Source organism: Rana temporaria, chromosome 4, assembly GCF_905171775.1.
Source record: "Rana temporaria chromosome 4, aRanTem1.1, whole genome shotgun sequence".
Taxonomy (NCBI): Eukaryota; Metazoa; Chordata; class Amphibia; order Anura; family Ranidae; genus Rana; species Rana temporaria.
This window is the reverse complement of record NC_053492.1, coordinates 120,023,043-120,049,467: the sequence shown is the minus strand read 5'-3', so window position 1 is coordinate 120,049,467 and position 26,425 is coordinate 120,023,043. Positions and strand designations below refer to the sequence as shown.

The 26,425-nt window shown below is 43.1% G+C and overlaps 1 protein-coding gene across 1 annotated transcript in view; it reads right to left on the bottom strand.

The window, feature by feature from the left end:
* KLHL30 (kelch like family member 30) overlaps positions 1-26,425 on the bottom strand; it is a 79,032-nt gene that overhangs the window by 33,486 nt on the left and 19,121 nt on the right. The window contains exons 2-3 of the mRNA XM_040348953.1: positions 25,162-25,984; positions 6,665-6,830 (exon numbers count right to left, since the gene is read on the bottom strand). Coding sequence (XP_040204887.1) covers positions 6,665-6,830; positions 25,162-25,932 — 937 coding nt within the window. The 5' untranslated portion in view covers positions 25,933-25,984. The remainder of the gene's footprint in view (positions 1-6,664; positions 6,831-25,161; positions 25,985-26,425) is intronic.

The window sequence follows — 26,425 nt, the reverse complement described above, 5'->3', positions numbered from 1 at the left end:
CAATAGGGAGAAGAGCAAATAACTACATCATCGAGTCATTAGATGGAAAGACAAAGGTGACTCTTCCTACCCTCATAGAATGTGATGAGATACCAGACGACAGGTCAGAGATTCCCACACCTGAAGTTGCTCGTCATCACCCACATCTGGTGCGAATAGCAGACCAAATACCAGCACTAGATCCAGATGCTGCAATCACCCTTCTACTCGGGAGAGATATTCTCAGAGTGCACAAAGTCAGAGAACAGTACAATGGGCCACACAATGCACCATTTGCACAACGCCTTGATCTCGGATGGGTCATCGTCGGAGAAGTATGTCTAGACGGACTGCACAAACCAGCAAAGGTAAATGTCTACAGAACACATCTGTTGCAGAATGGTCGTACATCTTGTCTTTGCCCATGTACCAACAGTCTACACATTAAAGAGAGATTAGATAACCCAAAACATCATCGAAGTATACAGAGGTGCATGGAAGACTTAGCCTCAACTGGAAATGCAGATGAACTGGGTTGTAAGGTGTTTGAAAGAACACGAGACGACGACAAGCCAGCACCCTCGGTGGAAGATACCCTCTTCCTTGAGATCATGGACAGAGAAGTCTACAGAGACAAGTCAGGCAGCTGGGTAGCCCCTCTACCCTTCCGGTCACCACGCCATCGCCTTCCTGACAACAGGGTACAAGCAGAGAAACGCTTCAGTTTGTTGCAGCGCACTCTACAAAGAAAGCCAAATATGAAGAAACACTTCCAAGCCTTCATGCAAAAGATTTTTGACAACAAGCAAGCAGAAAGGGCACCACCACTACAAGAAAACCAAGAACACTGGTACTTACCAATATTTGGGGTGTATCATCCTCAGAAACCAGGTCAGATACGTGTAGTATTTGACTCTAGTGCGAAGCACGAAGGCATCTCATTAAATGACGTCCTTCTCAGCGGACCTGACCTGAACAACACACTCCTTGGAGTACTCATCAGGTTCAGAAAAGAACTCGTAGCAGTAACAGCAGATGTACAACAGATGTTCTACTGTTTCTTCGTTCGAGAAGATCACAGAGACTACTTAAGGTTCCTGTGGTATGCAGACAACGACTTTAACAAAGACATCACAGCGTACAGGATGAAGGTACATGTGTTTGGAAACAGCCCTTCCCCAGCTGTAGCTATCTACAATCTGAAACGAGCAGCACAGCAAGGTGAAAGACATGGTCAAGAAGCCAAACAGTTCGTCATGAAGAACTTCTACGTGGACGATGGACTTGCTTCTTTCTCCAGCAATGAAGAAGCTATTAACGTCCTGAAAAGTACAAAAGAAATGTTGGCAGAATCCAACATAAGATTAAACAAGGTAGCTTCCAACAGCTACAGAGTCATGGAAGCATTTCCAATGGAAGACCGTGCTAAAGACCTCAAAGACTTAGATCTAGGAACAGAATCACCACCCTTGCAAAGAAGTCTTGGGCTTAGTTGGGACCTAAAGACTGACAGTTTCACCTTCAGGGTCTCCAGAGAAGAAAAACCATTCACAAAAAGAGGCGTCCTATCTACAGTCAACAGTCTTTATGACCCCCTGGGATTCGTAGCACCCATCATCATGCAAGGCAAAGCTCTTTTGAGACAGATCACTACTGAGCAAGAACAAATTGACTGGGACGTACTTCTTCCTGAAGAGAAGCAAATGCAGTGGAAGTTGTGGAAAGACTCATTGTTAGAGCTTGAACAACTCAACATTCCAAGACCGTACGTATTTGTTTCCTTGTCTGCTACAAAGAGGAGAGAATTATGCGTATTCTCTGACGCTTCCACTATGGCTATTGCAGCTGTAACTTACCTTAGGGTAATAGACACTGAGGGACAAAGCCATGTTGGGTTCATCATGGGAAAATCTAAACTAGCTCCCAGACCTGCTCACACTGTCCCACGTCTAGAACTTTGTGCTGCTGTCTTAGCGGTAGAGATGGCAGACATGATTACGACTGAACTGGACATTGAGATCCATGCAGTGAACTTTTATACAGACAGCAAGATTGTGTTAGGATATATTCACAACGCTTCAAAAAGATTTTACACATACGTGACCAACAGAGTGACACGTATCAGAAAATCTACAAGTCCAGATCAGTGGCATCACATCAGCACAGACAAGAACCCAGCTGATCATGGGACAAGATTGGTGTCAGCCGCTGTACTCAAGCAAACTAACTGGTTCGTAGGTCCATCGTTTCTTGGTAAGCCAGAAACCAAAGAGACTACTCAGGTAGAGACCTTTCAGCTCATAGAACCAGATCAAGACAAAGAGGTAAGACCTCAAGTTGCAGTTTGTAAGACTTTAGTTACCAGAGACAGTCTGGGCGCCCATAGATTTGAAAGGTTTTCCAGTTGGAAGTCTTTAACCCGTGCAATCGGAAAACTTATCTGTCTAGCTAGATACTCCTGCAGAGCTACTAATACTGATCAGCGTAGCAACGACCATCTTGAACAAGCTAAGGTCGCGATCATCAAATGCATCCAGCAGGAAGTCTTTAAAGAAGAAATTCAAAGCCTTCTGAAAAAGGAAGAGATTTCTCGACTCAGTTCGCTCAAGAAGTTGAACCCTATCCTCGACGAAAACGGAGTACTAAGAATTGGAGGTCGTTTGTTGGCAGCGGATATGACTATCCAAGAGAGACATCCCTTCATCATACCTAAGAATCATCACATCGCTCTTCTTCTGGTAAGACACTATCATGAGCAAGTTGCACATCAAGGACGACACTTCACTGAAGGAGCAGTACGGTCAGCAGGATTGTGGATCATAGGAGGTAAGAGACTAGTCTCCAGCGTGATCAGCAAATGCGTTACCTGTAAGAAGATTAGAGGGAAACTTGAGGTTCAGAAGATGTCAAACTTACCTGCAGACAGACTTGCTTCAGATCCTCCGTTCACTCACGTAGGTCTAGACGTTTTTGGACCATGGAACATCTCTTCTCGCAAGACCAGAGGAGGCAGTGCCGAAAGTAAACGTTGGGCTGTTCTGTTCTCTTGCCTGAGTACTAGAGCAGTTCATATTGAAGTGATTGAATCTTTATCCACTTCAAGTTTCATCAATGCCTTGAGAAGATTCTTCTCTATCAGAGGACCAGCGAAATTGATTCGTTCAGACCGTGGCACAAACTTTATTGGGGCCTGCAAGGAGTTGAAGATCATCTCTACAGACTCTGAAACAGGTTCCTATCTTCAAGATCAAGGATGCACTTGGACTTTTAATCCTCCACACGCATCGCATATGGGAGGAGCCTGGGAGATGATGATTTGAGTAGCTCGTCGTATTCTGGATGCCATGCTCCTGAAGGTTGGGTCTACTCGCCTCACTCATGAAGCTTTGACTACACTAATGGCTGAAGTCGTGGCCATTATGAACGCCAGACCTTTGGTTCCAGTGTCTACAGATCCGGAGATGCCGTCAGTCTTGACACCCGCAATGCTGCTGACCCAGAAGATGGAACCAGTGACAGCTCCCTCAGGAGACTTTGACCTCAAGGACTTGTACACCAAGCAATGGAGACAAGTTCAAAGTCTTGCGGACATTTTCTGGAAGAGGTGGAGACAGGAATACCTGGTGACACTCCAGCCACGCAAGAAATGGCAAGATGACAAACCCAACTTACAAGTTGGAGACATTGTCTTATTAAAAGACACTCAGGCCCACAGGAACGAATGGCCTATTGGACTCATTGTGGGGACTGATCCTAGTAGTGATGCTAGAGTTAGAAAGGTTGAAGTTAGAATTGTTAGACAGGGCATTCCCAAGGTGTATGCTAGGCCAATTTCCGAAGTAGTTTTACTTCTATCCAAAGGTTAGTGGCATAACAGAAGGTATGCCAGGTGGGGAGTGTGCTGCCTTTGCAATGTATATTACATGCTTGGCACTCTGCAGTGTCTGTTTCTTTAAGACCCTCCATTTTCTTGATGCCTAGAGGCGGGTCTTCTCTGTATGTCTAAGGCTTGCTGGGACATTTCCTGTTTCATTCCAGCTCTAGCTACTGTAGTGACCAGATCCACAAGACATCTTAAAGCTATCACAATTTGCAAACCTGACGAACACCAAAGCCTTTTTATCACTATCACATCACATCTCATCCCATATCATCATACTATTGTACACATTCCTGTTCATTATATCTCAGTAAAGATTGCATCAGTTCAACAACCAGCGCGTCTTTCATTGGGACTTGGTTTATACTTGATGTTAAGCTGTGTACCTAAAGCAACACACAGCCGAGGCATTACAGTTATATTTAATGCAGGTACAACATTTTGCAACATATTGCTACACTTAGACTCTATAGCTCCTACTGGATTTTGCTTCTAATTCCCTTGCGGAGGCTTCCATTTGTGGATGGTCATTTTATAGTTAAACAACCTATCTCATTACTATAATCTTTTTATATGTACTATAAACTGAAGTACCGTATTTATCTTCATATAACGCGCCCCGGCGTATAGCGCGCACCCCCAACCTAGAAGGAAAATTCCTGGAAAAAAAAGAAATACTTACAGTTTCGATGCCCCTCGTCGGTGTCTTGCCCAGGGTCCATCGGCGGCCTTGTCCGGTCCGGCGTCCTTCTGCGGCCATCGTGGTGTCCTCCCCGCTGTGTTTTTTAGCCGATCCCCGCTTCCCGCGCTGTGTTTGAACCACTCCGCCGACATATACCGAGCGCAGTACACTCGGGTATACTCGGGCAGGTTTGGCTCCTCTCGCGTAAAGGACGTACAGGACGCACAGGACGTGACCGTGAGCGGAGCCGAGCCTGCCCGAGTATACCCGAGTGTACTGCGCTCAGTATATGTTGGCGGAGTGGTTCAAACACAGCGCGGGAAGCGAGTATCGGCGTATATTGCGCACCCATGATTTTGCCCTGATTTTAAGGGCAAAAAAGTGCGCGGTATACGCCGATAAATACGGTACTTATGAATAAATGGTTGTGGAACAAATCATTTGAGTTTACAATATTTCTTATGGGGAAATTCGCTTTGATATACAAGTGTTTTGGATTACAAGCATGTTTCTGGAACAAATTATACTCACAATCGAAGGTTTTACTGTAGTAGCAAACTGACCCACCAAAAAAGGATTGCTTACCAAGGCTTAACCACAACAACACTTATTGACAAAAACATAATAAATACATATTTGTCAAATGACATCTCCATTGTAACATATCGTTACAAGGTGAGTATACATAAAATCACAAGTGCCAACAAATTCATTAAAAAATCCATATAGCCTTTATTTTGACATTGAAGTCACAACCAATGAAAATAAAGTATTCAACGTGTTTCAGGAATCAAGAAACCCCCCTTTCATCAGGGCTCAGACTTGGTTGTTAAAGTTTCAATATGGACTGATAAAGGTTTTTGTTTTTTGGCCCCTGAAATGGGTTGGCTACTTTCTTTCTACTGAACAACTATAGAGTCTCCAAATGGAAATCGAATATTGTAAGACCGTAATAAAGAATGGGGGATGTGGCGCTACCTATGAGCGAGGAGTAGCCTACTCAAGTGAAGACACTCTAGTTAATGTCACTAGAGGGTCACCCTCTGATGACATTAACTAGAGTGTTTTCAATTGAGTAGGCTACTCCTTGCTCAAAGGTAGCGCCACATCCCCCATTCTTTATTACGGTCTTACTTTCTTTCTACTGCTTGTGACTTTACTATAAAAAAGAAGGATTTATAAACTTTTGAAATTATTGTTTAGCACTTCGTCCCTTTGGTTCACACATGTTTTTACTGCTGTCAGTGTCCCATTAGTGATATGTCCATTAATGTCCCATTCCACAGACACAGCAAGAAGTGGAAGGACATCACTTCAATGTCTCTGTCTCTTAGGACGCATACACACCATTGGACCAAACCAATGAAAACGGACCGAGGTTCAGTTTCATCGGTACGGCCCATCGGTCTGTTGTCCTTCGGACCAAAATTTTAAAACTTGCTTTAAAATCGAACCGATGGACCACTGACCGATCGGTCCACAAAAGCATCGGTTCAAAACCCGCGCATGCTCAGAATTAAGTCGACGCATTTTTGGAAGCATTGAACTTCGTTTTTTTCAGCACGTCGTTGTGTTTTAAGTCACCGCGGTCATCAGACCATCAGGCCACTTCAGCGGTGAACCGATGAAAACGGCCTGTCGGACCATTCTCATCGGATGAACAGGTCGTGTGTACAGGGCCTCAGACAGATGTCATCAAATGTCCCGACTGGAGGATCTTTCCTTTATTGCTGCTTTAATGCAGTAAAGGAATGGCAAAATGCAGGTTTGGGTGGTGATGGGGCAGGAATTTCACCAAAGGTTTTTCAGGGATTGAATAGTTTGTGTGACACTGGTACAGCTCACATCCATGAGGAATACCAGCTTCTAATAATCTCTGAATTTATCTATATTGTGAATGATATTTTCTAGATAAAACGACGTCATTGACACCAACGTCATGGAGACAATAGTGTTATACTGTATATTACTTTACATATACTTTTTGTGTGCTTCTTTCACTGTGCTATTAGAAAATGCAATAGTAAAACTATGGAGACCAGGACCGCAAGCAATGGTAACCATTAAAATGTGTAAAATAGCAATTGGTAGTCTCATACTGTAAAGAGGGGCTTTTTACTCACTGGTTTTAGGATTATAGTAGGAAAAGTTTGGTGTTGTTTTGTGAGGCGCATCATCATCATCATCATCATCATCATCGTCTTCTTCCTCCTCTAGCACCTTTCCACCTACTACTACTAGCACTTGCTGGAGAGACGCTGTGGCCAGCTCCGTATGTCCCTTTGTCACCTGCAGGTACAGACAAAAGACTGCATAAAACCATGTGTGACCTTCTCCCCCATTTGTCTAACATCTTATTATAACCTTTTCATTGCCCTTGTCTATAATCCTGTTGCAGCATTTAATAATACATCTATAATTACCAGCGTTAGTACAGGTAACAAAAGACTCATAGCCGTGAGAAGTGAGACACATTTGAAAGGTGACAGGTGTGTGGAATATGACACGAGATGTAACTGATAACAGGTGCTGTGTGAGAAGAGATACAGTTAGGGAGATCAGTTAGGTGTCTGATGATAACGTGAACAGGTGATCTGGGTAGCACAGCCCTGTGAGGTTATCCAGGTGTAATGTCTGTTGAAGTGCGAGAGCTGAAACTGATGTGTGATGGCACAACTAACACAAGTTCAGCAGGTTAACACATCAGTGAAAGGTGACAGGTTACAACAGATTTAAGTCCAATGAGAGAAAGTAAACCACAAAGTGACCCAGGTCAGGAGGCATAGACGGGTGATACGTGCACTCAACCTTTACAGATGTCAATACTAATGAGTTGTTAATGGTCACCATAGTTCACAGCTTGTTTAATTTACGTCTACTTTTCATCATTGTTAATGTAAAAAGTTTCTTCAAAGCACTATTTTTTTAATATCCCAAAAATTGTACTTGCTGATATAAAAGTGCAATTCACCTGGAAAATATGGTAATCCATATGTATTTGATGCTAAGAATTGTCTTGCATGATAACTGCTTTATAATGTCTGGCAAAGCCATTAATGTGCCTACTAAGTGAAATTTATCTAAATTAATTTGGCTCAGGATTAGGGCTTATGGTTAAAGAACAATCCTCCTTTAAATTGGTGGTCAGTAGAAAAGTGCTGCTTACATTGGTGGCCAGTGGAAAAGTGACCCTTACATTGGTGTTCAGTGTCAAAGTGCCCCCTTACATGTACGTGATTGTTAAATGCCCAGCCTGAATGGGTACGAATGGGTCCGAAGCTCCGTGACCACGGCCGCAGGACTCGCGGACCCGATTGCCGCTGGAGTCCCGCGATTGGTCCCCGGAGCTGAAGAACGGGGAGAGCTGTGTGTAAACACAGCTTCCCCGTTCTTCACTGTGGCGCCGTCATCGATCGTGTGTTCCCTTTTATAGGGAAACACAATCAATGATGTCAGACCTACAGACACACCCCCCTACAGTTAGAAACACAGATGAGGTCACACTTAACCCCTTCAGCGCCCCCTTGTGGTTAACCCCCAAACTGCAATTGTCATTTTCACAGTAAACAATGCATTTTTAATGCATTTTTTGCTGTGAAAATGACAATGGTCCCAAAAATGTGTCAAAATTGTCCGATGTGTCCGCCATAATGTCGCAGTCACGAAAAAAATCGCTGATCACCGCCATTAATAGTAAAAAAAAAAAAATTAATAAAAATGCAATAAAACTATCCCCTATTTTGTAAACACTATAAATTTTGCGCAAACCAATCGATAAACGCTTATTGCGATTTATTTTACCAAAAATAGGTAGAAGAATACGTATCGGCCTAAACTGAGGAAAAAAATGTTTTTTTTATATATTTTTGGGGGATATTTATTATAGCAACAAGTAAAAAATATTGCATTTTTTTCAAAATTGTCGCTCTATTTTTGTTTATAGCGCAAAAAATAAAAACCGTAGAGGTGATCAAATACCACCAAAAGAAAGCTCTATTTGTGGGGGAAAAAGGACGCCAATTTTGTTTGGGAGTCACGTCGCACGACCGCGCAATTGTCAGTTAAAGCGACGCAGTGCCGAATCACAAAAAGGGGCCTGGTCCTTTACCTGCATTTTGGTCTGGGTCTTTAGTGGTTAAGTGGCAAGTAACAATCTGCTATCTGTTTATTATATTTTATTCTTTAAGACAAATCTCAGGTTTACCACCATTTCTAAGGCCCCATACACACGAGAGGATTTATCCGCAGACAGGGCCGCCATCAGGGGGGTACAGGCATTACACCTGTAAGGGGCCCGGAGGTCCCCAGGGGCCCGGATGGCAACCCCCTTTAAAAAAAAAAAATTTTTTTTTTTTTTTTTTTTTTTTAGGGCAAATTTTTTTTTTTAGAGGTCCGGAGGTCCCCAGGGGCCCGGAGGCCCCGGATGGCAACCCCCCTTTTTTTATTTATTTTTTATAAAAAAAAATATTTTTTATATATATTTTTATTTTATTTTTTAATAAAGAGCCATTTTTTTTTTTAGAGGTCCGGAGGTCCCCATATATATATATATTATTATTATTATTATTATTATAATTATTATTAAAGGGCCCATAGGTCCCCAGGGCCCCGGATGGCAACCCGCCTTTTTTTATAAAAAAATATATTTTTTATATATATTTTTTTATATATATATATTTTTTTCTTTATATATATATTTTTATATATATATATATATATATATATATATATATATATATATATATATATATATATATATATATATTTATATATATATTATTAAAGGGCTCAGAGGTCCCCAGGGCCCCATGTGTGGCAAACCCCCCTTTTTTGTAATAAATGTTTATTTTTTTATTTTTGTTTATATATATATATATATATATATATATATATATATATATATATATATATATATATATATATTATTATTATTATTAAAGGGCCCTGAGGTCCCCAGGGCCCTGGATGGCAACCCCCCTTTTTTTTCATCAATGTTTATTTTAAATTTTTTATATATATATATATATATATATATATATATATATATATATATATATATATATATATATATATATATATTTGTGTATTATTATTATTAAAGGGCCCAGAGGTTTCTTTTTTTAATTTTTATTAAAGGGCCCAGAGGTCCTGGATAGCAACCCCCCTTTTTTGCAATTTCTTTATATATATATATATATATATATATATATATACACACACACACACACATACATTTATATATATATATATATATATATATATATATATTATTAAAGGGCCCAGAGGTCCCCAGGGCCCCAGATGGCAACCCCCTTTTTAAAAAAAAAATATATATATTTTTTTATATATATTTTTTATTTTTATTAAAGGGCCCAGAGGTCCCCAGGGCCCCGGATGGCTACCCTCCTTTTTTTATATATTTTTTTCTTCGTTTTTGTGTAAAGGCCCCCCCCGCTTCTCAATCCGCGGCAGCCTCCCCCCCCGCTTCTCAATTTATGGCGGCAGCACCCCCCCCCCCCCGGTTCTCTGCTCCAGGGGGCCCATGCCTGAAGCTGTGTAAGGGGCCCCATAATTCCTGATGGCGGCCCTGTCCGCAGATACGGTCCAGCGGACCGTGTCCGCGGATAAATCCTCTCGAGGATTTCAGAGGATTTCTATGCGATGGCGTGTACACACCATCGCATTGAAATCCGCGCTGAAATCCTCTGCCGATGACGTGTCGCGCCGTCGCCGCTATTATGACGCGGCGACGGGCGCGACGCTGTCATATAAGGAATTCCACGCATGCGTCAAATCATTACGACGCGTGCGGGGAATCCCTTTAGACGGATGGATCCGGTAAGTCTGTACAGACGAGCGGATCCATCCGTTGGAATGGATTCCAGCAGATGGATTTGTTGAGCATGTCAGCAAATATCCATCTGCTGGAAATCCATCCCAGGGGAGATTTCTCTGCGGATAAATATCCGTTGGCGTGTACACACCATAGGATCTATCCGCAGAAACCCATTTGATGGGATTTATCTGCGGATAGATTCTATGATGTGTATGGGGCCTAATGCTTTTTCAGCAAAGTGACAGTGCAGCCTTTTGAATCTATTCATGTTGCCTATCGTAAAAGTAGGAATACGTGATTATTTTATATGTTATTTACCTTCTATACAGATCTCTTTAATTGTTCTGGCATATTGACATACAGTAATCAAATTCATTTTTTAAGCACTCCTTTAAATGATCAATAAACAGAGAATACTATCCCATAAGTGAATGGAAATCTCCAGCTCAGTGAAGATTGGCATTTCATATATACTACTAAGCTTACAACAGATTTAGACTGCATACTGCAATCTCGCTTCAAAAAACTGACATGCCTCCAGCTATTTTGCTACCAGGATCTCCAAGTGCTACATTACAGCTACAAATATGAACAAAATAATTCACGAAAATATAGGCATTAGTGACTCATCCAGTGCAGTCAGAGGTAGGTGACAGAATCCTGCATTAGTCACACTGACCAGATTATGTTATCCGATTTGATAGTAGTCATAGATATAATATTAAATACTACTATCTGCATTCCTCTAAATTAATACTGCATATCAAAAATGGGAGAGAAAGAATTAGTCAAAAAGGAATACAGATAAATAGGACTGCAATTTATTAATTATCCACATAAAAAACACATTAAATAACACAGAGGTGCCAGTGTCTCCACAGCACTAGTAAAATTAGACGTTAGTCTAAATAGGACCGGTGGCCACCACAGCCTACACACAACTTACATACACCTGCAGGAATCAGTCAGAGAGCTGGGGCATGATAAGGAGTATCACAGGACTGGATTGAGATAATCTTCTCTGATAATCTCTTTCTTCCACTGACTAAAATATATTTCCTGATATTTTCAGAGCCATGGGACAGGCTGCACAGGCTCAGTTTGATGCATATTGATAGAGAGTTTTTTTTTTCCTTTAGAGAGTCCATGTGATCAGCACAGGGTCAATCAGCACTGTCCAGACAGAGGGCCAGGGTTCCTGCATTCTCATAGGATAATCATGGGAGAATGAAAACTCCTCCTACAAGCTTTAACCAGACACTAATAAAAGTCAAAAGACTGCTCTAACTGCTAGTGAAAAAAAGTATTTAGCAGTTTATATTTACTAAAATAATTGCATCTCCATGTTCTGTGTACTGTGGGAAACTGGATATCGTGAGTGCAGGGTGCTGGGTTTAGTCACACTTTAAGTTTAGGAACTGCTAGTGAACATGAAGCCTTATATAGGCGCTACCTTCACCCATTACATCACTACAGGAAGGTAAATGTAGGCCAGTATACATGAAGCCTTAGGCCTCGTACACACGGCCGAGGAACTCGACGTGCCAAACACATCGAGTTCCTCGGCCAGTTCAGCCCTGAAGCCGCCGAGGAGCTCGGCAGGCCGAGAGCTCCCATAGAACAACGAGGAAATAGAGAACATGTTCTCTATTTCCTCGCCGAGGTCCTCGTCGGCTTCCTCGGCCGAAAGTGTACACACGGCCGGGTTTCTCGGCAGAATTCAGCCAGAAACTCGGTCGGAAGCTGAATTCTGCCGAGGAAACTGGTCGTGTGTACGGGGCCTTAGACACGTTTACAAGCAGTAGAGGTTTTTTTCTGCAAAAACACTGCTAGCTTCTAGGAGCGTTAAATAAATGTCCTGCGTGCATGAGGCCTTATTGGCAAACTTACATTTAAAAAAAAAATAGGTTCTGAGACCTTTTTTATGTCTCTTGCGCATGAGGGGACCTAAAAGAGCCCCTGAAAGCTTGTATCTTGAATAACATAAAGTGTATGTAAAGGAGCTTCTGACTGGCCAACCATTGGTGCCAAATTGCTCAAGCTTCTTCTTGGACAGGACAACAACCCACTGCTATTTTCTAGAAGCCTCTGCCATCTTGTGCCCTACTTCTTGCTAAAGGCCTATCTAAGACATCCCAGGCCATTAGTCTTTATATTCAAAAGAAAGGAAAGTCCACACTAAAGTTATAGTTTCCTCACTTTACTGTTCTCCTTTAGAGATGGCTTTGACATTAACATCACTAGACATACTGTCACAAAATTGGACAAGCTGTAGCAGTCATTTGTGAAAGTGGAAAATTGCACATCACTTATGTAGCGCTACCCCCGCAGGAGCTGCTGGTTGTTGTTGGGATCAGCATATTAAGTTACCTCTTTCAGTTGTCTAGGGGTGAAGTTGATGAGTAGATCAGTGAGCGAATGTCCAGTCAATGAATATGGTTTTCTCAATGCTTTATTTTCAGGCCCAACATGGCCAACATCAACATGAGGTATAGAGGAAAGGTTGATGAAGCGATAGAGAACTTTGCAGTATCAGGCCTGGATATGAACCGAGCAATCCTGCCCTTAGTAGTAGTAATTTCAGTTCGTCGCCACTCTAGCCAGAGTGGGTGAAGTGCCCCCGGACAGACTCCTGCCACAAACCTGGCAGCCGAAGTGTCACTTTAGATTGCTGGGAAGAACAGGCCTCTGCCACATACCTGGCTCTAGGGCCTCTGCCACAGGCCTAGTACTTAAAAATGCCGAACGGATTGAGCGAATCCTCCCAGTAAATTAGGTCAGGGTCACCAGGTGACAGTCGAAGTGTACCTGTCAATGTCCCGGTCACCAGATCCCCGCTGGTTCGTTCAAGCCCTATTGGACAACCTGCCTCCGGGTTCTCCTCAAGCCGACCCCCCATCGAACGGCACACAGCCTGGGATCTCCTCATTAGAGCTGGGGACCCAGTAAGTCACTGGGGCCCCTCTCAGCAACATGGAGCTCTGCGTAGCATGCGACCCCGGCCTGGTAGGCCATATCGCCAGGGTCCGTTGGATGCGCACACCCTAAAGGTGGGTGCCGCACCTGGAACCTGGAACCTGCGAAAAACCAAGGAAAATGGCGTCTGCCACAGATATACTCTCCCCCAGCATGCCCCGCGAGGGAAAACTCCTCTAATTGGCTGCTGGGGAAAAGCGTCTCCACCAGAACAGCTCTAGCGCCACCTGTCGCCCAGGGGTGGGATCGGCACCCCTGGAGCACAGACTGACCTACAGGACAGTTCTGGAATGACAGCAGCCCAAATTTTGCAAATTGTGAATGGGAGCAAAATAACTCTCCCATTCCCCATTAACTTTAGCGTAGTGCCCATACTGAAAGTAAAGGGGGCGCTACATACTCCCCCCACTTGAAATGACACTGTCCCCAGTGTCCTAAGGCATTCAAGCCTGAATGCCAGCCTGATACCTGCTAGACAGTATAGAAAAGTAGGAAAAAAGAGAAAGAACATAATTTAAAACATTAAATTACAATATTAGCAATTTGAATAAACATGTGACATACAAACATACACATCCCTATCTATCTATGCTGCCCATTCTCCGCAGTTTTGATAGTAGGTGGGTCCAGAAAAACCTGCATAGGAAATATAAAAACATACACACAATATGCATCCTAACATATTATAAGAGTCCTATATATATATACAAATCTTCAAGGTCGGAACTGAGACTGCACGCTCCCGGCAAAGCTTGAAATTTCCCTTCCTCCCAAGGAGTCCTAAATGTAAGTGCTGAGTAAAGACTCTGACCGTTTGCAAGAAATATAAAATTGTAAAGAACTGTATGCACATTGTAAACATTGCAGAACACTGCCCCTAGCGGTCAGTGCGCTGGTACTGTGGCAGTAAAAGGGAAGTGAAAAGGTAAAACAATTCTTTTCTTGCTGAATCTTTCTGTACTGCTGTGAAGAAGTTGGCAAGGCCCCACTCTAACTGACTGAACCCAACCCCTCCAAAGTTCTTCACATAAGTCCTGATGTGGAACCGGAGAGGCCAGGGGGAAAGGGAAAACTGGGAGAAAAACTCGAACTCAAATGGGGCAACCCTTGTCCAGAACTTCTTTAAAGTGTTCATGCCAACCAATGCAGACATACAGCTTACTTATAAAAGCGGGGGTCTGGCAAGATAAAGATGGTGCCATCGGCAGTGGTCGTGGTGGTTGAGAACACCTGGTCTTCTCTTCCAGGCGACTTCAGCACGACCCGATTGCTGTAAATGTGACGGCCCCAACTCCAGTCGCGGTGACAGCATTCAAATTTAGCCTTTAGAGAGGGGAGCCTTGGGTCGGCGCCCACCAGAATTCAGGGTATTTTAAGGTGCGACCATATGGCCTCCTGGCATCAAACTTCCTGTTCCCGGTCAATCTGTATTAAAAGGGAAGGTGGCACATATGGGTATTCGTATCTGTGTTGGGCCGCAACTCTTTGGATCACCAGGCGCTGCAGCCTGGCCAAACTTGGCAAATCACGTAGGTCCCCACGTCCCGGCAGCACTAGTGCGTCCGGTGCCCACTTTAGTGGGGGAGCAACAAGAGGCATAGGGGTGGTGAGCGTAACAGGGACAACATTTGACTCACCGACTCCCCAGGTTAGACACGGAACGTCCATGGACGGCTGCTGGGACCCACGCGACGTCCCAGCAGCTTCGGCCAGAGCGTTTCTTCCTTCTTCGAGCACCGCGGAAGGTACGGGATCCTCCGGGGCCCTGCGACTCAGGGAACCCAGGCTCGAATAGGTAGTCAGGAAGGTCGCCATTGTCAGTTAAAGAATCATCCGATAAAGGATCAAAGTCCGATAATTGTAACTCCTCCGCTGGCAGGTAACCGCAGGGTTTCTCGGCCAGTCTGACGAAGAGTGCTGAACAGGTAGGCCTCGATTGCGGCCGCGGGAGTCTGGAGCAGGTCCTGCTCTAAAAAATTCGAGCATGCTTCAATTTTTTGTGTCGTTTTTCAAAACGTTGTTTTTTGTGTCATAAAAAATCACCGTGTGTAGCTAAAACGACATTTAAAACAACGTTTTTAAACCCGCGCATGCTCAGAAGCAAGGTATGAAGCAAGCTTCAATGGAAAAGAGTGCTGAATGTAACCGCGCTTTGCTAGAGCATTTTGAAAAAACGATGGTGTGTAGGCAACATCGTTTTTTAAAATTGAAGTTTCAAAAACGTTGTTTTGTTTCATGATATAAAACGTTGTTTTATTTCATCACAAAAAACGACCGTCTGTACGCGGCATCAGCCCTATTAAGGCGGCTATAGCAGAAAGTATGCTGCAAATATCCACTCCACATAATGATAGAGCGTACATTGCTCGTTGATGAAGGATGGTCTTTTCCCATAATGATAGAGCACAAATCGCTCATTGATGGAAGATGGTCTTATCCCACAATGATAGAGCATAAAGCATTCATTGATGAAGGATGGTCTTTTCCCACAATGGTAGAGCGTAAAGCGCTCATTGATGAAGCATGGTCTTTTCCCATAATGGTAGAGCATAAAGTGCTTGTTGATGAAGGATGACAGAGACCTCGTCAGAAGACCTATTTATAGTAACAGGTTCCCTAGGCTTTATCCATATAAGATGGCTGATGTATGTCTAATGTTTATGCACTGCACTTCCAGAGGTGGATGCTGCGCTCGTTGATGGAGGATGGTCTTTTCCCATAATGATAGAGTGTAAAACGCTTGTTAATGGAGGATCGGAAGATTTTCCCCTCTTAATGACCTTGGCCATTTTTTGCGAAATGGCACTGCGTCAGTTTAACTGACAATTTCACGGTCGTGCGACCTTGTACCCAAACAAAATTGATGTCCTTTTTTTCCTCACAAATATAGCTTTCTTTTGGTGGTATTTGATCACCTTTGTGGTTTTTATTTTTTGCACTATAAACAAAAAAAGACCAACAATTTTGATCCTTAAGTGGTTAAACTTCAAACGGTCTGCATAATTAAGAGTAAACATGGCACAATATTCTACTACTGAACTGAAAATAATGTTAATGGGCGTTTTTAATGCCATATTAATTACATCAGACCTTAAATAGGAGTTTTAGTTCATTACCATTTAACATTGGTCCCCAAAATACCAAATTTTGCTTTAGACTTTGGCAGTTGCAAATTGCAATACTCTGCAAGGATACTGAACATTTTTAACTGATACTTTCCATATTTTTTCTTTCTGACTTATCCAGGATTGGAAATTACAGCGGGTAACAGGTAACAGTTTTCCATATTCCTGGCTCATCTCATCATACTGTTGGATGAAACCCCAGCTTGCTGTTTTGCTGTACACTGACATTTTGGTATTGGTCACCCAAGAAGCCAAAATGTCTCCAATGGAATGAGCTTACACATCAGCCAGAGGAGCCAAGTCCTACTTTAAGTAAGCTGAGGGGATTAACAGAGAGCAATTACACAATATCTAAAGAGGTAAAATCCTCCTACTGCAGACTGGCAGATTCTGTACGACAAACTGGAAGAACTGCTTCACAGCTGCTATAAAAATTAGATGCTACCTTTAAGCGAAATTCTAGGGAAGGTCACGGAATAACTTTGTCCAGAGGAAGGATGCAAAAAGGTTCCTTGCAGGATAGCATCACCATTCTCTTAAATGCCTCTGGCATATGTAACAGCAATTGGAAAAAAAGCTTTTAACACCAAGAACCAGATGGATTTAAAAAAAAGTATATTGTATAAGAGAACTTAACACCAATTTTAGGTGTTAGACAGAAATAAGGACTTTCTCCGAGGATCAGATTCACCATTAGGTCAAGCCGAAGAAGTCCCCTGTTTTGCAAATGTAGGCCTCATAAATCTTCTGTTTATTGCCCACTCATTGTTGTCATGCAAAACCTGACTCAGACAGTCTGCAGTAGGTTTTACACCCCCGCCTAGTAGGCAGCTGATAGCACCCTTGCTCAGCTGGCACTTGTGCAAAAGTAACATTTCTGGTAACCTTGTTTATATGTTGTATCTCTATGTAAGATATACCTGTCTTGTTGTCAAGGAGTATCTTCACCTACCTACCACCTCTGGAGAAGATCCTGAAAAGACATCAGAGCCAGAAAGGCAAATTTTTATTTCAATAGGTTTGAATAATTCCACAACCCTTGTACCTGGATTTGCACAACTAGCACATGAAGATAAGCATCTGTATAACCAACATGGCTGTTTGAAGTGACTTCATCCTGAAGATTTTGACTTTGATATGTGTTCTTTTTCTTCAGGTCCAGTACTTGCCAAGTTGCCTAAACCTGTCTGAGGACCGAAATAACTGGGAAGTAAAATCAGTTTCCTCTCTCTTGCAGTGGCACAAGTCTTATGGCCTTAGCCAAAGATAGTTCTTCTATGTAAGTGAGAAAGGGGAAAACTTGACAAATTCTAACTGCATTTTATTACCTATGTAGCCAACACATGTGGAATGTTCTCCGCTCAAGCTCACCTGTACAGGAACAGCCTGGCTCCCACTGAAAGTAACTGGATGACCACACCTTCAGAGAGGTTTGTTAGATTTGTGGACCGATTCACCTTGGACTTGACACTTTGCCAAAATAAATTTTGAGTACCTTTCCTCTAAGATCTAGCATTCTCAAAACCTTATCTGAATTTGGAGTTTTGAAAAATCCACTGCCCAGCACTATTGGAGAAAAATTGTTGTTGTTTTCTTCCATCCCCTTGTGGCAAAAAGCCCAATTTATCACCCTTTTCCCGCCTAATATTTCCATGATAGCTCCATTGAGTGCCTTTCAAAATAAGGATTTTCCATTACATGGCATAGTACATAGGACTTGCTTGTAGGCAGTTATCAAGTGAGACTTTAAACAAGAAGAAAGACAGACTAAGTCCATCAATGACTCCCCAATAAAGGCAGCAGCCACATCAGCTCATCTAAGCTGTCACAATGCAGGAGGTCTCCATAAATATTGTGTCATTATTGGATACTCAAGTCTTATATGCTTGAGAGACCGTTTTTTAGTAGGGTGACTGGCTAAACCTGATGCAGCGTAAACTTTTTTCAAGATTGAATCTGTTCTTCGAAGCATTGATCCAGAGACACGTGACCAATCGTAAAACCACATCCACTGCCGGAGGGGAATCCCATAGGGCAGAATCTGATGCAGTCAATTATATACTGTAGCTTCAAAAATTGATTCTGTAAGTTATTCTTATGTCGCTTCTCCTATTCCTTTACAAAGAACTCTTTAATTTCCAACATAAGGGCAAGCGTGGGACATTTGTTCTTCAGACATAGTAAATATCTGAGTAGCTTTTTTAAAGGCTTTGATTCCTCTTCCCAATCAATTTCCCTTTACCACAAAAATGAAGGGAATTACCAAGTTAAAATCAAACGATTGTAAGCCAGGTCCACACTGGACTGAACTGTCTTTGCTTCAGCCATCGGCAAAGCAAATTGCTGCATGCTGTCTCCTATAGCTTTTTGAATGTAAGTCTGGAATGAGGAACTAGACTCATGAAATAAAGACATTATTTTAGTACCCATAACGTTCCCACAGAGCTTCCGCTACCTTTAAAGCTTTAGTGTCTCAGAAGCAGTATGTGGTGAGCTCAAATCTGAAATGCAAGGCAAAGGCTAATAAGACTACAGGAAACAAGTCAAAAGGTTGTGTTCTCAGAAACCATCACCCCAATATAAGGTTATAGGTAGGAAACCAGAGGAGATTAAATGATCAAAAGGCAGAGATGTGAAAAAATTGTAACGCTCCCCACATACCTAGAGGAATTGGCAAAAGCATAGGAGAGAAGAAGAACCTACCTATAAGCTACCTGACTAACACAAAAGAGAGAGAGATGTCAGCCCACTCCAGCATTCAGGCGGATGCAGGCCACGGCATACATGTCCGCTTGCATCCATATAGAAACACACGCACACCAATGCATGGCCTGCTCACGTGCCATGACACTCAGGAAGTAGGAAATGAGAGGGCAGAAACCATAAAGCAGCAACAGAGGGCACAGCCTGAACCCAGGAAGTAAAGGGGAAACATAAAACTAACATAAAGAGTAACAGGCATAAACAAACAAAAAAACTTTATCCTGTAAGGCAATACAGCAGCTAATTAAGCTACACTATACCAAACACCCCAGCACTACAGGCAACCTTGTCTCAGGAGAATTTACCAACAACATCAGGATCCCCCAAAATCCAGGAAAGGCTAAACCTGTACTGGCAAGGAGTAGGGACACAGTTTACTTTGATGGAAGAAATGTAAGAAGTGCAAGAAACATAAAAAGGTGGCTTGGAGCAAAGAACAAAAAAGAATGTTGGTCTAAGGAACTCACTTTCTGTTATTAGTTAGAAGGTGGTCCAATGGGGTCAAGGGGGACCAGTTGACACGTATTATTGTGATATGAGTATAAAACAGGAAAAGACTTTACATTTTTCTCCAAATCCCTACACTAGGACTGACTACATGTTTACATACCATTTTTTTTGCCATATCTTTCTGACTACTTTATACATGATCCAATGATGCTCTTTCAAAACCCTCATTTTCTTTAGGGGTCTAATACTGTAAACTAAATAAATTATTGCTGTTTGATTATGAAATAGTTGCATACATTTCTAATGCTTAGAACAGGGGTGTCAAACTCAATTTCCTCACAGGCCCGCATTAGCAGTATGGTTGCCCGCAAAGTTCTGGTTGTATCTAGGGTGCACTACATACAGAGTGCAGTTCCAGGGGTGCCCTATGCTCAGTTCACTATGTACAGAGTGCAGAGTTCACTATACACAGAGTGCAGGGTTCAGGAGTGCATTATGTACACAGAGCAGAGTTCAGGGGTGTGCTGTGTACAGAGTGCAGGGTTTAGGGGTGCACTTTGCACAGTGTGCAACCCCAGATCCTTCCCCCCCAAAGCTTCCTCTCATCTTTCTTACCTACCTGGCTTGGCTCTAGTACCTCCCTGTGTCAGTGGCTCTGCCTCCTCTTGCAGAGAGACTGTTCTCTCGTTTTCAGATTCTGGCAATCTGTCCCGCTATGCCTCACAGAGAGTGCATGCAGGGACTTGGGAACTGCTGAGAGCAAAGCTTTCCCTTGTAAACGCAGAAGGCTCCTGTGTTTACAAGTGACAGTGAGGAGCGGGAGAAAAGGGTCTGGGCCGGAGGTGGTGGAATGGAATTCTGCCATGTTCCAGCTGCAAAACTGGGTACGCGGGCCATATGACAAGGCCTCATAGAAACAACCACAAATTGGGCTTTACCCCGGGTTGGAGATGACACTCAGCAGACAATGTGACCATGGAACAGAATGGGACCAAGTGCTCCATGCACTTGGTCCCCTAGGGAATTCCATAATTCCATAAACCCAAAACCAAAAAATGTAATAAATTTCAGCTTGCCGATCATTGGATGTGGTGGCTGCAATCATTTTTTTTGGGCCTTTTTCACCTGCTAATCTGACCACTAAGACACCTTTTGGATTAGAGTGACTCTACTTGAATGAAGGAGCCTAGGGGGGGAGAAAAGGGTCTGGGCCGGAGGTGGTGGAATGGAATTCTGCCATGTTCCAGCTGCAAAACTGGGTACGCGGGCCATATGACAAGGCCTCATAGAAACAACCACAAATTGGGCTTTACCCCGGGTTGGAGATGACACTCAGCAGACAATGTGACCATGGAACAGAATGGGACCAAGTGCTCCATGCACTTGGTCCCCTAGGGAATTCCATAATTCCATAAACCCAAAACCAAAAAATGTAATAAATTTCAGCTTGCCGATCATTGGATGTGGTGGCTGCAATCATTTTTTTTGGGCCTTTTTCACCTGCTAATCTGACCACTAAGACACCTTTTGGATTAGAGTGACTCTACTTGAATGAAGGAGCCTAGGGGGGGAGAAAAGGGTCTGGGCCGGAGGTGGTGGAATGGAATTCTGCCATGTTCCAGCTGCAAAACTGGGTACGCGGGCCATATGACAAGGCCTCATAGAAACAACCACAAATTGGGCTTTACCCCGGGTTGGAGATGACACTCAGCAGACAATGTGACCATGGAACAGAATGGGACCAAGTGCTCCATGCACTTGGTCCCCTAGGGAATTCCATAAACCCAAAACCAAAAAATGTAATAAATTTCAGCTTGCCGATCATTGGATGTGGTGGCTGCAATCATTTTTCTTGGGCCTTTTTCACCTGCTAATCTGACCACTAAGACACCTTTTGGATTAGAGTGACTCTACTTGAATGAAGGAGCCTAGGGGGGCACATTTAGACAGCAGCATTGCTATTCTGAGGGAGGGGAGTGTTAGATGTACTAGCAGATTTAGATACATTAACAGACTGAAGCCAAACTCTAGGTACCACTTTATAAGCAGTTATAGCAAAAAAAAAAAATATTTTGGAATAAAGGCCTTACATAAATAAAACTGACAATTGTAAGCACCCCTGCCAGTGTTGAATAAGTTGCCTCATCCATGTAACTGATACACCTGCAAGAGAGCTAGTTATTTTGGAAAACAACAGACTTACTTACTGGCCAGATCACCAGATGAAATTAGAATAAAGAAAGCCTAAAACAGAAAACAGATTCCGTCATCATATCTACAAGCTGGTAAGCTGCAATATAATAAATGTTTGCTTTTGTGTTTAATACCGCTCTTTTAATTGAAAAATTGTGGTAATACTTCTTCTTCCCCTTACCACGTTATCAGCTGTCAGCCAATGACAGCTGATCATGTCATGTAAACAGAAGATCGGTAATCAGCTTTTTTTCCCCTCACGCTTATAGTGTGAGGGGAAAAAAAAGCTGATGACCGGCTTCTGACAGAGGGACCTAGGTCCCGAACAGGGAGAGGCGCTACTGCAATGAAGTGGCACCTGCCGGTGCCCACCAGTGCCACCTACAGGTGCATATTAGTGTCGCCTAACAGTGCCTATCAGTGCCCTTCAGTGCCACCCATCAGTGCCACCTATCAGTGCCCATCAGTGCCACCCATCAATGCCACCTCTCAGTGCCGCCTTTTCAGTACCTAGCCGTGCAGCCTATCAGTGCCCATCAGTGCTGCCTCATCACAGCACATCAATGAAAGAAATTACCTGCTTTCAAAATTTTGTAACAAACTATGAAACTATTTTTTCGTATTTTTTTTTGCAAAAAAAGAAAAAAAAACAGCTGTGATTAAATACCTTCAAAAGAAAGCTCTATTTGTGTGAAAAAAATGATAACATTTTTATTTGGGTACAGTGTTGCATGACCGAGCAATTGTGATTCTAAACGGGACAGTGCTGCAAGCTGAAAATTGGCCTGGGCAGGAAGGGGTTAAAAACCTGAGATAGATATGCATTGGTCCAAACAAATCGTGTGTAAATTCAAATAAATCTGCCAAAACCCTTTACAAATGTATACAATATCCATTATACATGGTATTTGTTCTATTACTATTGCCCCCTCATCCAGATCTTTGGATCTCAAGCATATTCTAAGGCCCTTTATGATTTATGACTGTTGACAGGGACCCCTATCTTGCCACATACCATATCCATTAGTTACCAGTATCTGTTACTCCTCTGGAGATTATTATAAAAGCACTAGTGCATATAATATAATTTGTTCAAGATAGGGACTGTATGAGATTAAATGAACCAACTGTGTAAGATATCCTTTTCTATGTAAAAATATATACAGTACCTTGCTCTCCGGGGACTATATTAAAGCGATATTAAAGCCTCAAACAAGCTACTATTATATTGCAGTTTACTAATTCTTAGGTGTGATGGCTGCATTAGTTTTATTTTTTAGATTTTCCTTCCTTTATTTTCATCTGATGATCCAGCCAGTAAGTCTGCTATTTTTCAACAGAACAAGCTCTCCTGAAAGCAGGGCCGGCGCTACCACTAGGTGAATCAGGCAGCCGCCTAGAGCGCACTGCCGCCTAGAGCGCAGCCACGGCCACTGGTTCCCCCACAGTAGTAGTCGTTACCGCTGCGCAGTCCTGTGGACGGAGAGGAGGCGCTGTGAACTTGTCACAACCTCGAGCATCCAGTCAGTGGGTGGATCCATGTGCTCCCCCTCCCCCGGCTCCTCCCAGGCTCCCCTTCTCCCGCTCTGCGGATCTCCTACCATGTGCTGTGCAAAGCGCGGATAATGACTGCCGCCGCTGAGCAGCTCCTTGACCTTCTCTCCTCCTGGATGGACCGGACGGCCATAGTGTGGAAGACCTGTCACCTGCCAGAACAGCGATCATCAGAGAGGTACTGTGATGACAGTCCGCGGCGCTGCCCGACATCCTGTGACGTCACTGCCTGATCGAGGGTGCCCCGAACATCCCTGCTGACCAGACACACAGACCTCCTGTCATCATCATGCTCCTCGTCATCCCCCTGTTCCTGGCATTCCACCATCCCACCTCCAAGGCCTGTCATACATTTTATCACCTCCCTGTCACTTCCTACCACCCACCCCTGTCATCTCCATCCTCCCTGTCACCTCCCTACCACCCACCCCTGTCATCTCCATCCTCCCTGTCACCTCCCTACCACCCACCCCTGTCATCTCCATCCTCCCTGTCACCTCCCTACCACGCACCCCTGTCAGTTTCCTACCACCCACCAGGGACAATTTTTCTCTTCACAACACAGACAGAAGGACATTCGTCCTTCCAGTGAAACCACAAATAAAGGGACTTTTTTTATTTCAGCGACACCAAGGAGGGACATTCTTTTTTTTGGGGGGGGGGGGGGCGCACATAACTGGTCTTGCCTAGGGCGCCAAATTGCCTAGCACCGGCCCTGCCTGCAAGTGTAGCAGTTGGATTGAGACAAACCATTTAACACTGATTGGGGTGCATATAATGATCAACTTTTTAAGTTATATATGTAAAACCTTTATCCCAAAAGGAAAAAAAAAATGGTTGCTTAAAGCGGGGGTTCCGGGCATAATTTTTTTTTGCAAGCTAAAATTAATCACATGAAATAGTCCTTAAAACATATTAATAGCTCCCCCAATCGTTCCAGAAATCATTGCAAACACTTGCCTTATATCCTCCAGCTCATGTTGTGGCCGTATTCATCATATGTGTGGGCATGTGAAGCCCAGTTCCTTTTCCTTCCTGGTTTCCAGGGAGATGTGCATGTTGGGCGATTTTTAGGCACAGTAATGCCCAGAGACTCCTGGGAAATGAGTGTCATCATTTCCCAGGAGGCGATGGAGTCTTAGGACAGGAATTTGAACCACCTAGGAACAGGAACTAGGCAGATTATGAAATCTGCCTAGTAACAGCCAGATAGAAGTGAGTAAATATATATTTTTTTTTTATAAAAAATTTTTTACATTAAAGGCAAGCTGTTCATAAAAAGTTCATTTTTAGGGTGGAACTTCGCTTTAACTGCAGTGAAAGTTTGGCTTCAAATTGTTAGTGTATCTAAATCTGCTAGTCCACACCCCCCCCAGATTGACAATGCTGCTGTCCAAAGCTGCCCCTGTGCTCTTTCATCCAGAGTGGGGGGCACTTCATTCCAAGAAGTGTGCAACTGGCCAGATCTTCATGTGAAAACAGAAGAAAAAAAGTCTAAGAAGTAGCCACCACATCAAAGGATTGATAAGCTGCAACATATTACATTTTTTGTTTGGGGTTTAATACCGCCTTAGTACTAGTAAGTGATTTTTCCTAAACCGCTGACTAAGGCAATTGATTATATTCCAATCTGTCAATAAGTCTCATTACTATTTTATTGTGGTAAGTAAATGTGACCCCAAACATTTGTAACCTAAAGTATATACTGTATGGCATTACAAACCTTTCCGAGATTTCCTCTGATCAGCGCTCTGCATGGTTCTGATCCACTGATCAATGGCTCATCATCCAGCTCTTGGAGACAATGGTCAGTCAAGTTTGACAGCCTGGCTATACTAAGAAGCTCTGGCAGGTGGGGAGCTCTGGTCTTTTCATCTCGCCTCACCCACTGAAGTATTGCCTTTGCCCGACACTGATCTTCTGTCACTTGTAGCAAAGGATCGCCCATGTACTGAAGCAACCGCTCCGGAGGCAAAAGTAGGAATTCCTCTTCTTGGCATACTGCCTCAAAGTTCTCCTGTAGAAAAGACCAGGCCTTTGCTGTCACCTCAGGACAGCCATGTGTTTCACCAAATTCCCAGATGCCTAGGCAGTTGGTGGCATCCATCTGTTGCTGTAAATACCGCATACACACCTTTCGCACTGCGGAAAAATTAAGCTGGTTGGAAATACGGATAAGCCCCTCTACATTGTTCTGGTTAATGGTGAGATGGCCAGTGTAACAAAAATTAATCAGTGTCTCCATTACGTCTGCGTCAACCTCTTTAATCTCCACATGAGCAGAGATGCTTTCCTGGAAGTTTCCAGTGAACATGGCATGGAAATATTGACTGCACAGTGCCAGCACTGCCCGGTGGCAAGGAAATTCCCGTCCCTGAACCACAAGAGTGACATCTGAGAGTTGAGGGTTGAAACGAAGAGACTGCAGACCAGACAGTATAGAGTCCGAGTGAGATGGGAGGCAGAATTCCAGATCATCAATGTTCCTCACCATGCTTTATTCTCAAAAGTCTTTACCACAGGAGGACAAACATTGACCAACAGTTCTGCAAAAGAGAAAAGATGAAAATTGTGAGGCGATTTTAGATTAGAGTTTATAATTTTATTTTTACCCTCACTCAAATCAATCTAACCAAATCGAAAAATCAGACAACTCCTCACTTTTATTTTTGTTTCCGCTAAAATCACCATAGCTAGAAACTGGAAGTCGGCTATCATCCTATTTGACCAGCTCAAGCATAAGCTATCCTGGCTCATGATCAATGAAAGACCCTCGGCAGTTCTAAATGACAAAATTAAAGTGTTTGAAAAAGTCTGGGGTCCATGGATTCGATACTTGATTAATGATCCCCGAAATATATCCGACTAATAAACCTTCAGGAGATGCACGCCAGAACGTTTGGGTTTTCCCCTTCCTTTTCCTCTTTTTCCCCCCTCTCTTTCTCTTTCTTTTTCTTCTTTCATTTGAGTGTTTGAAATATTTTGCA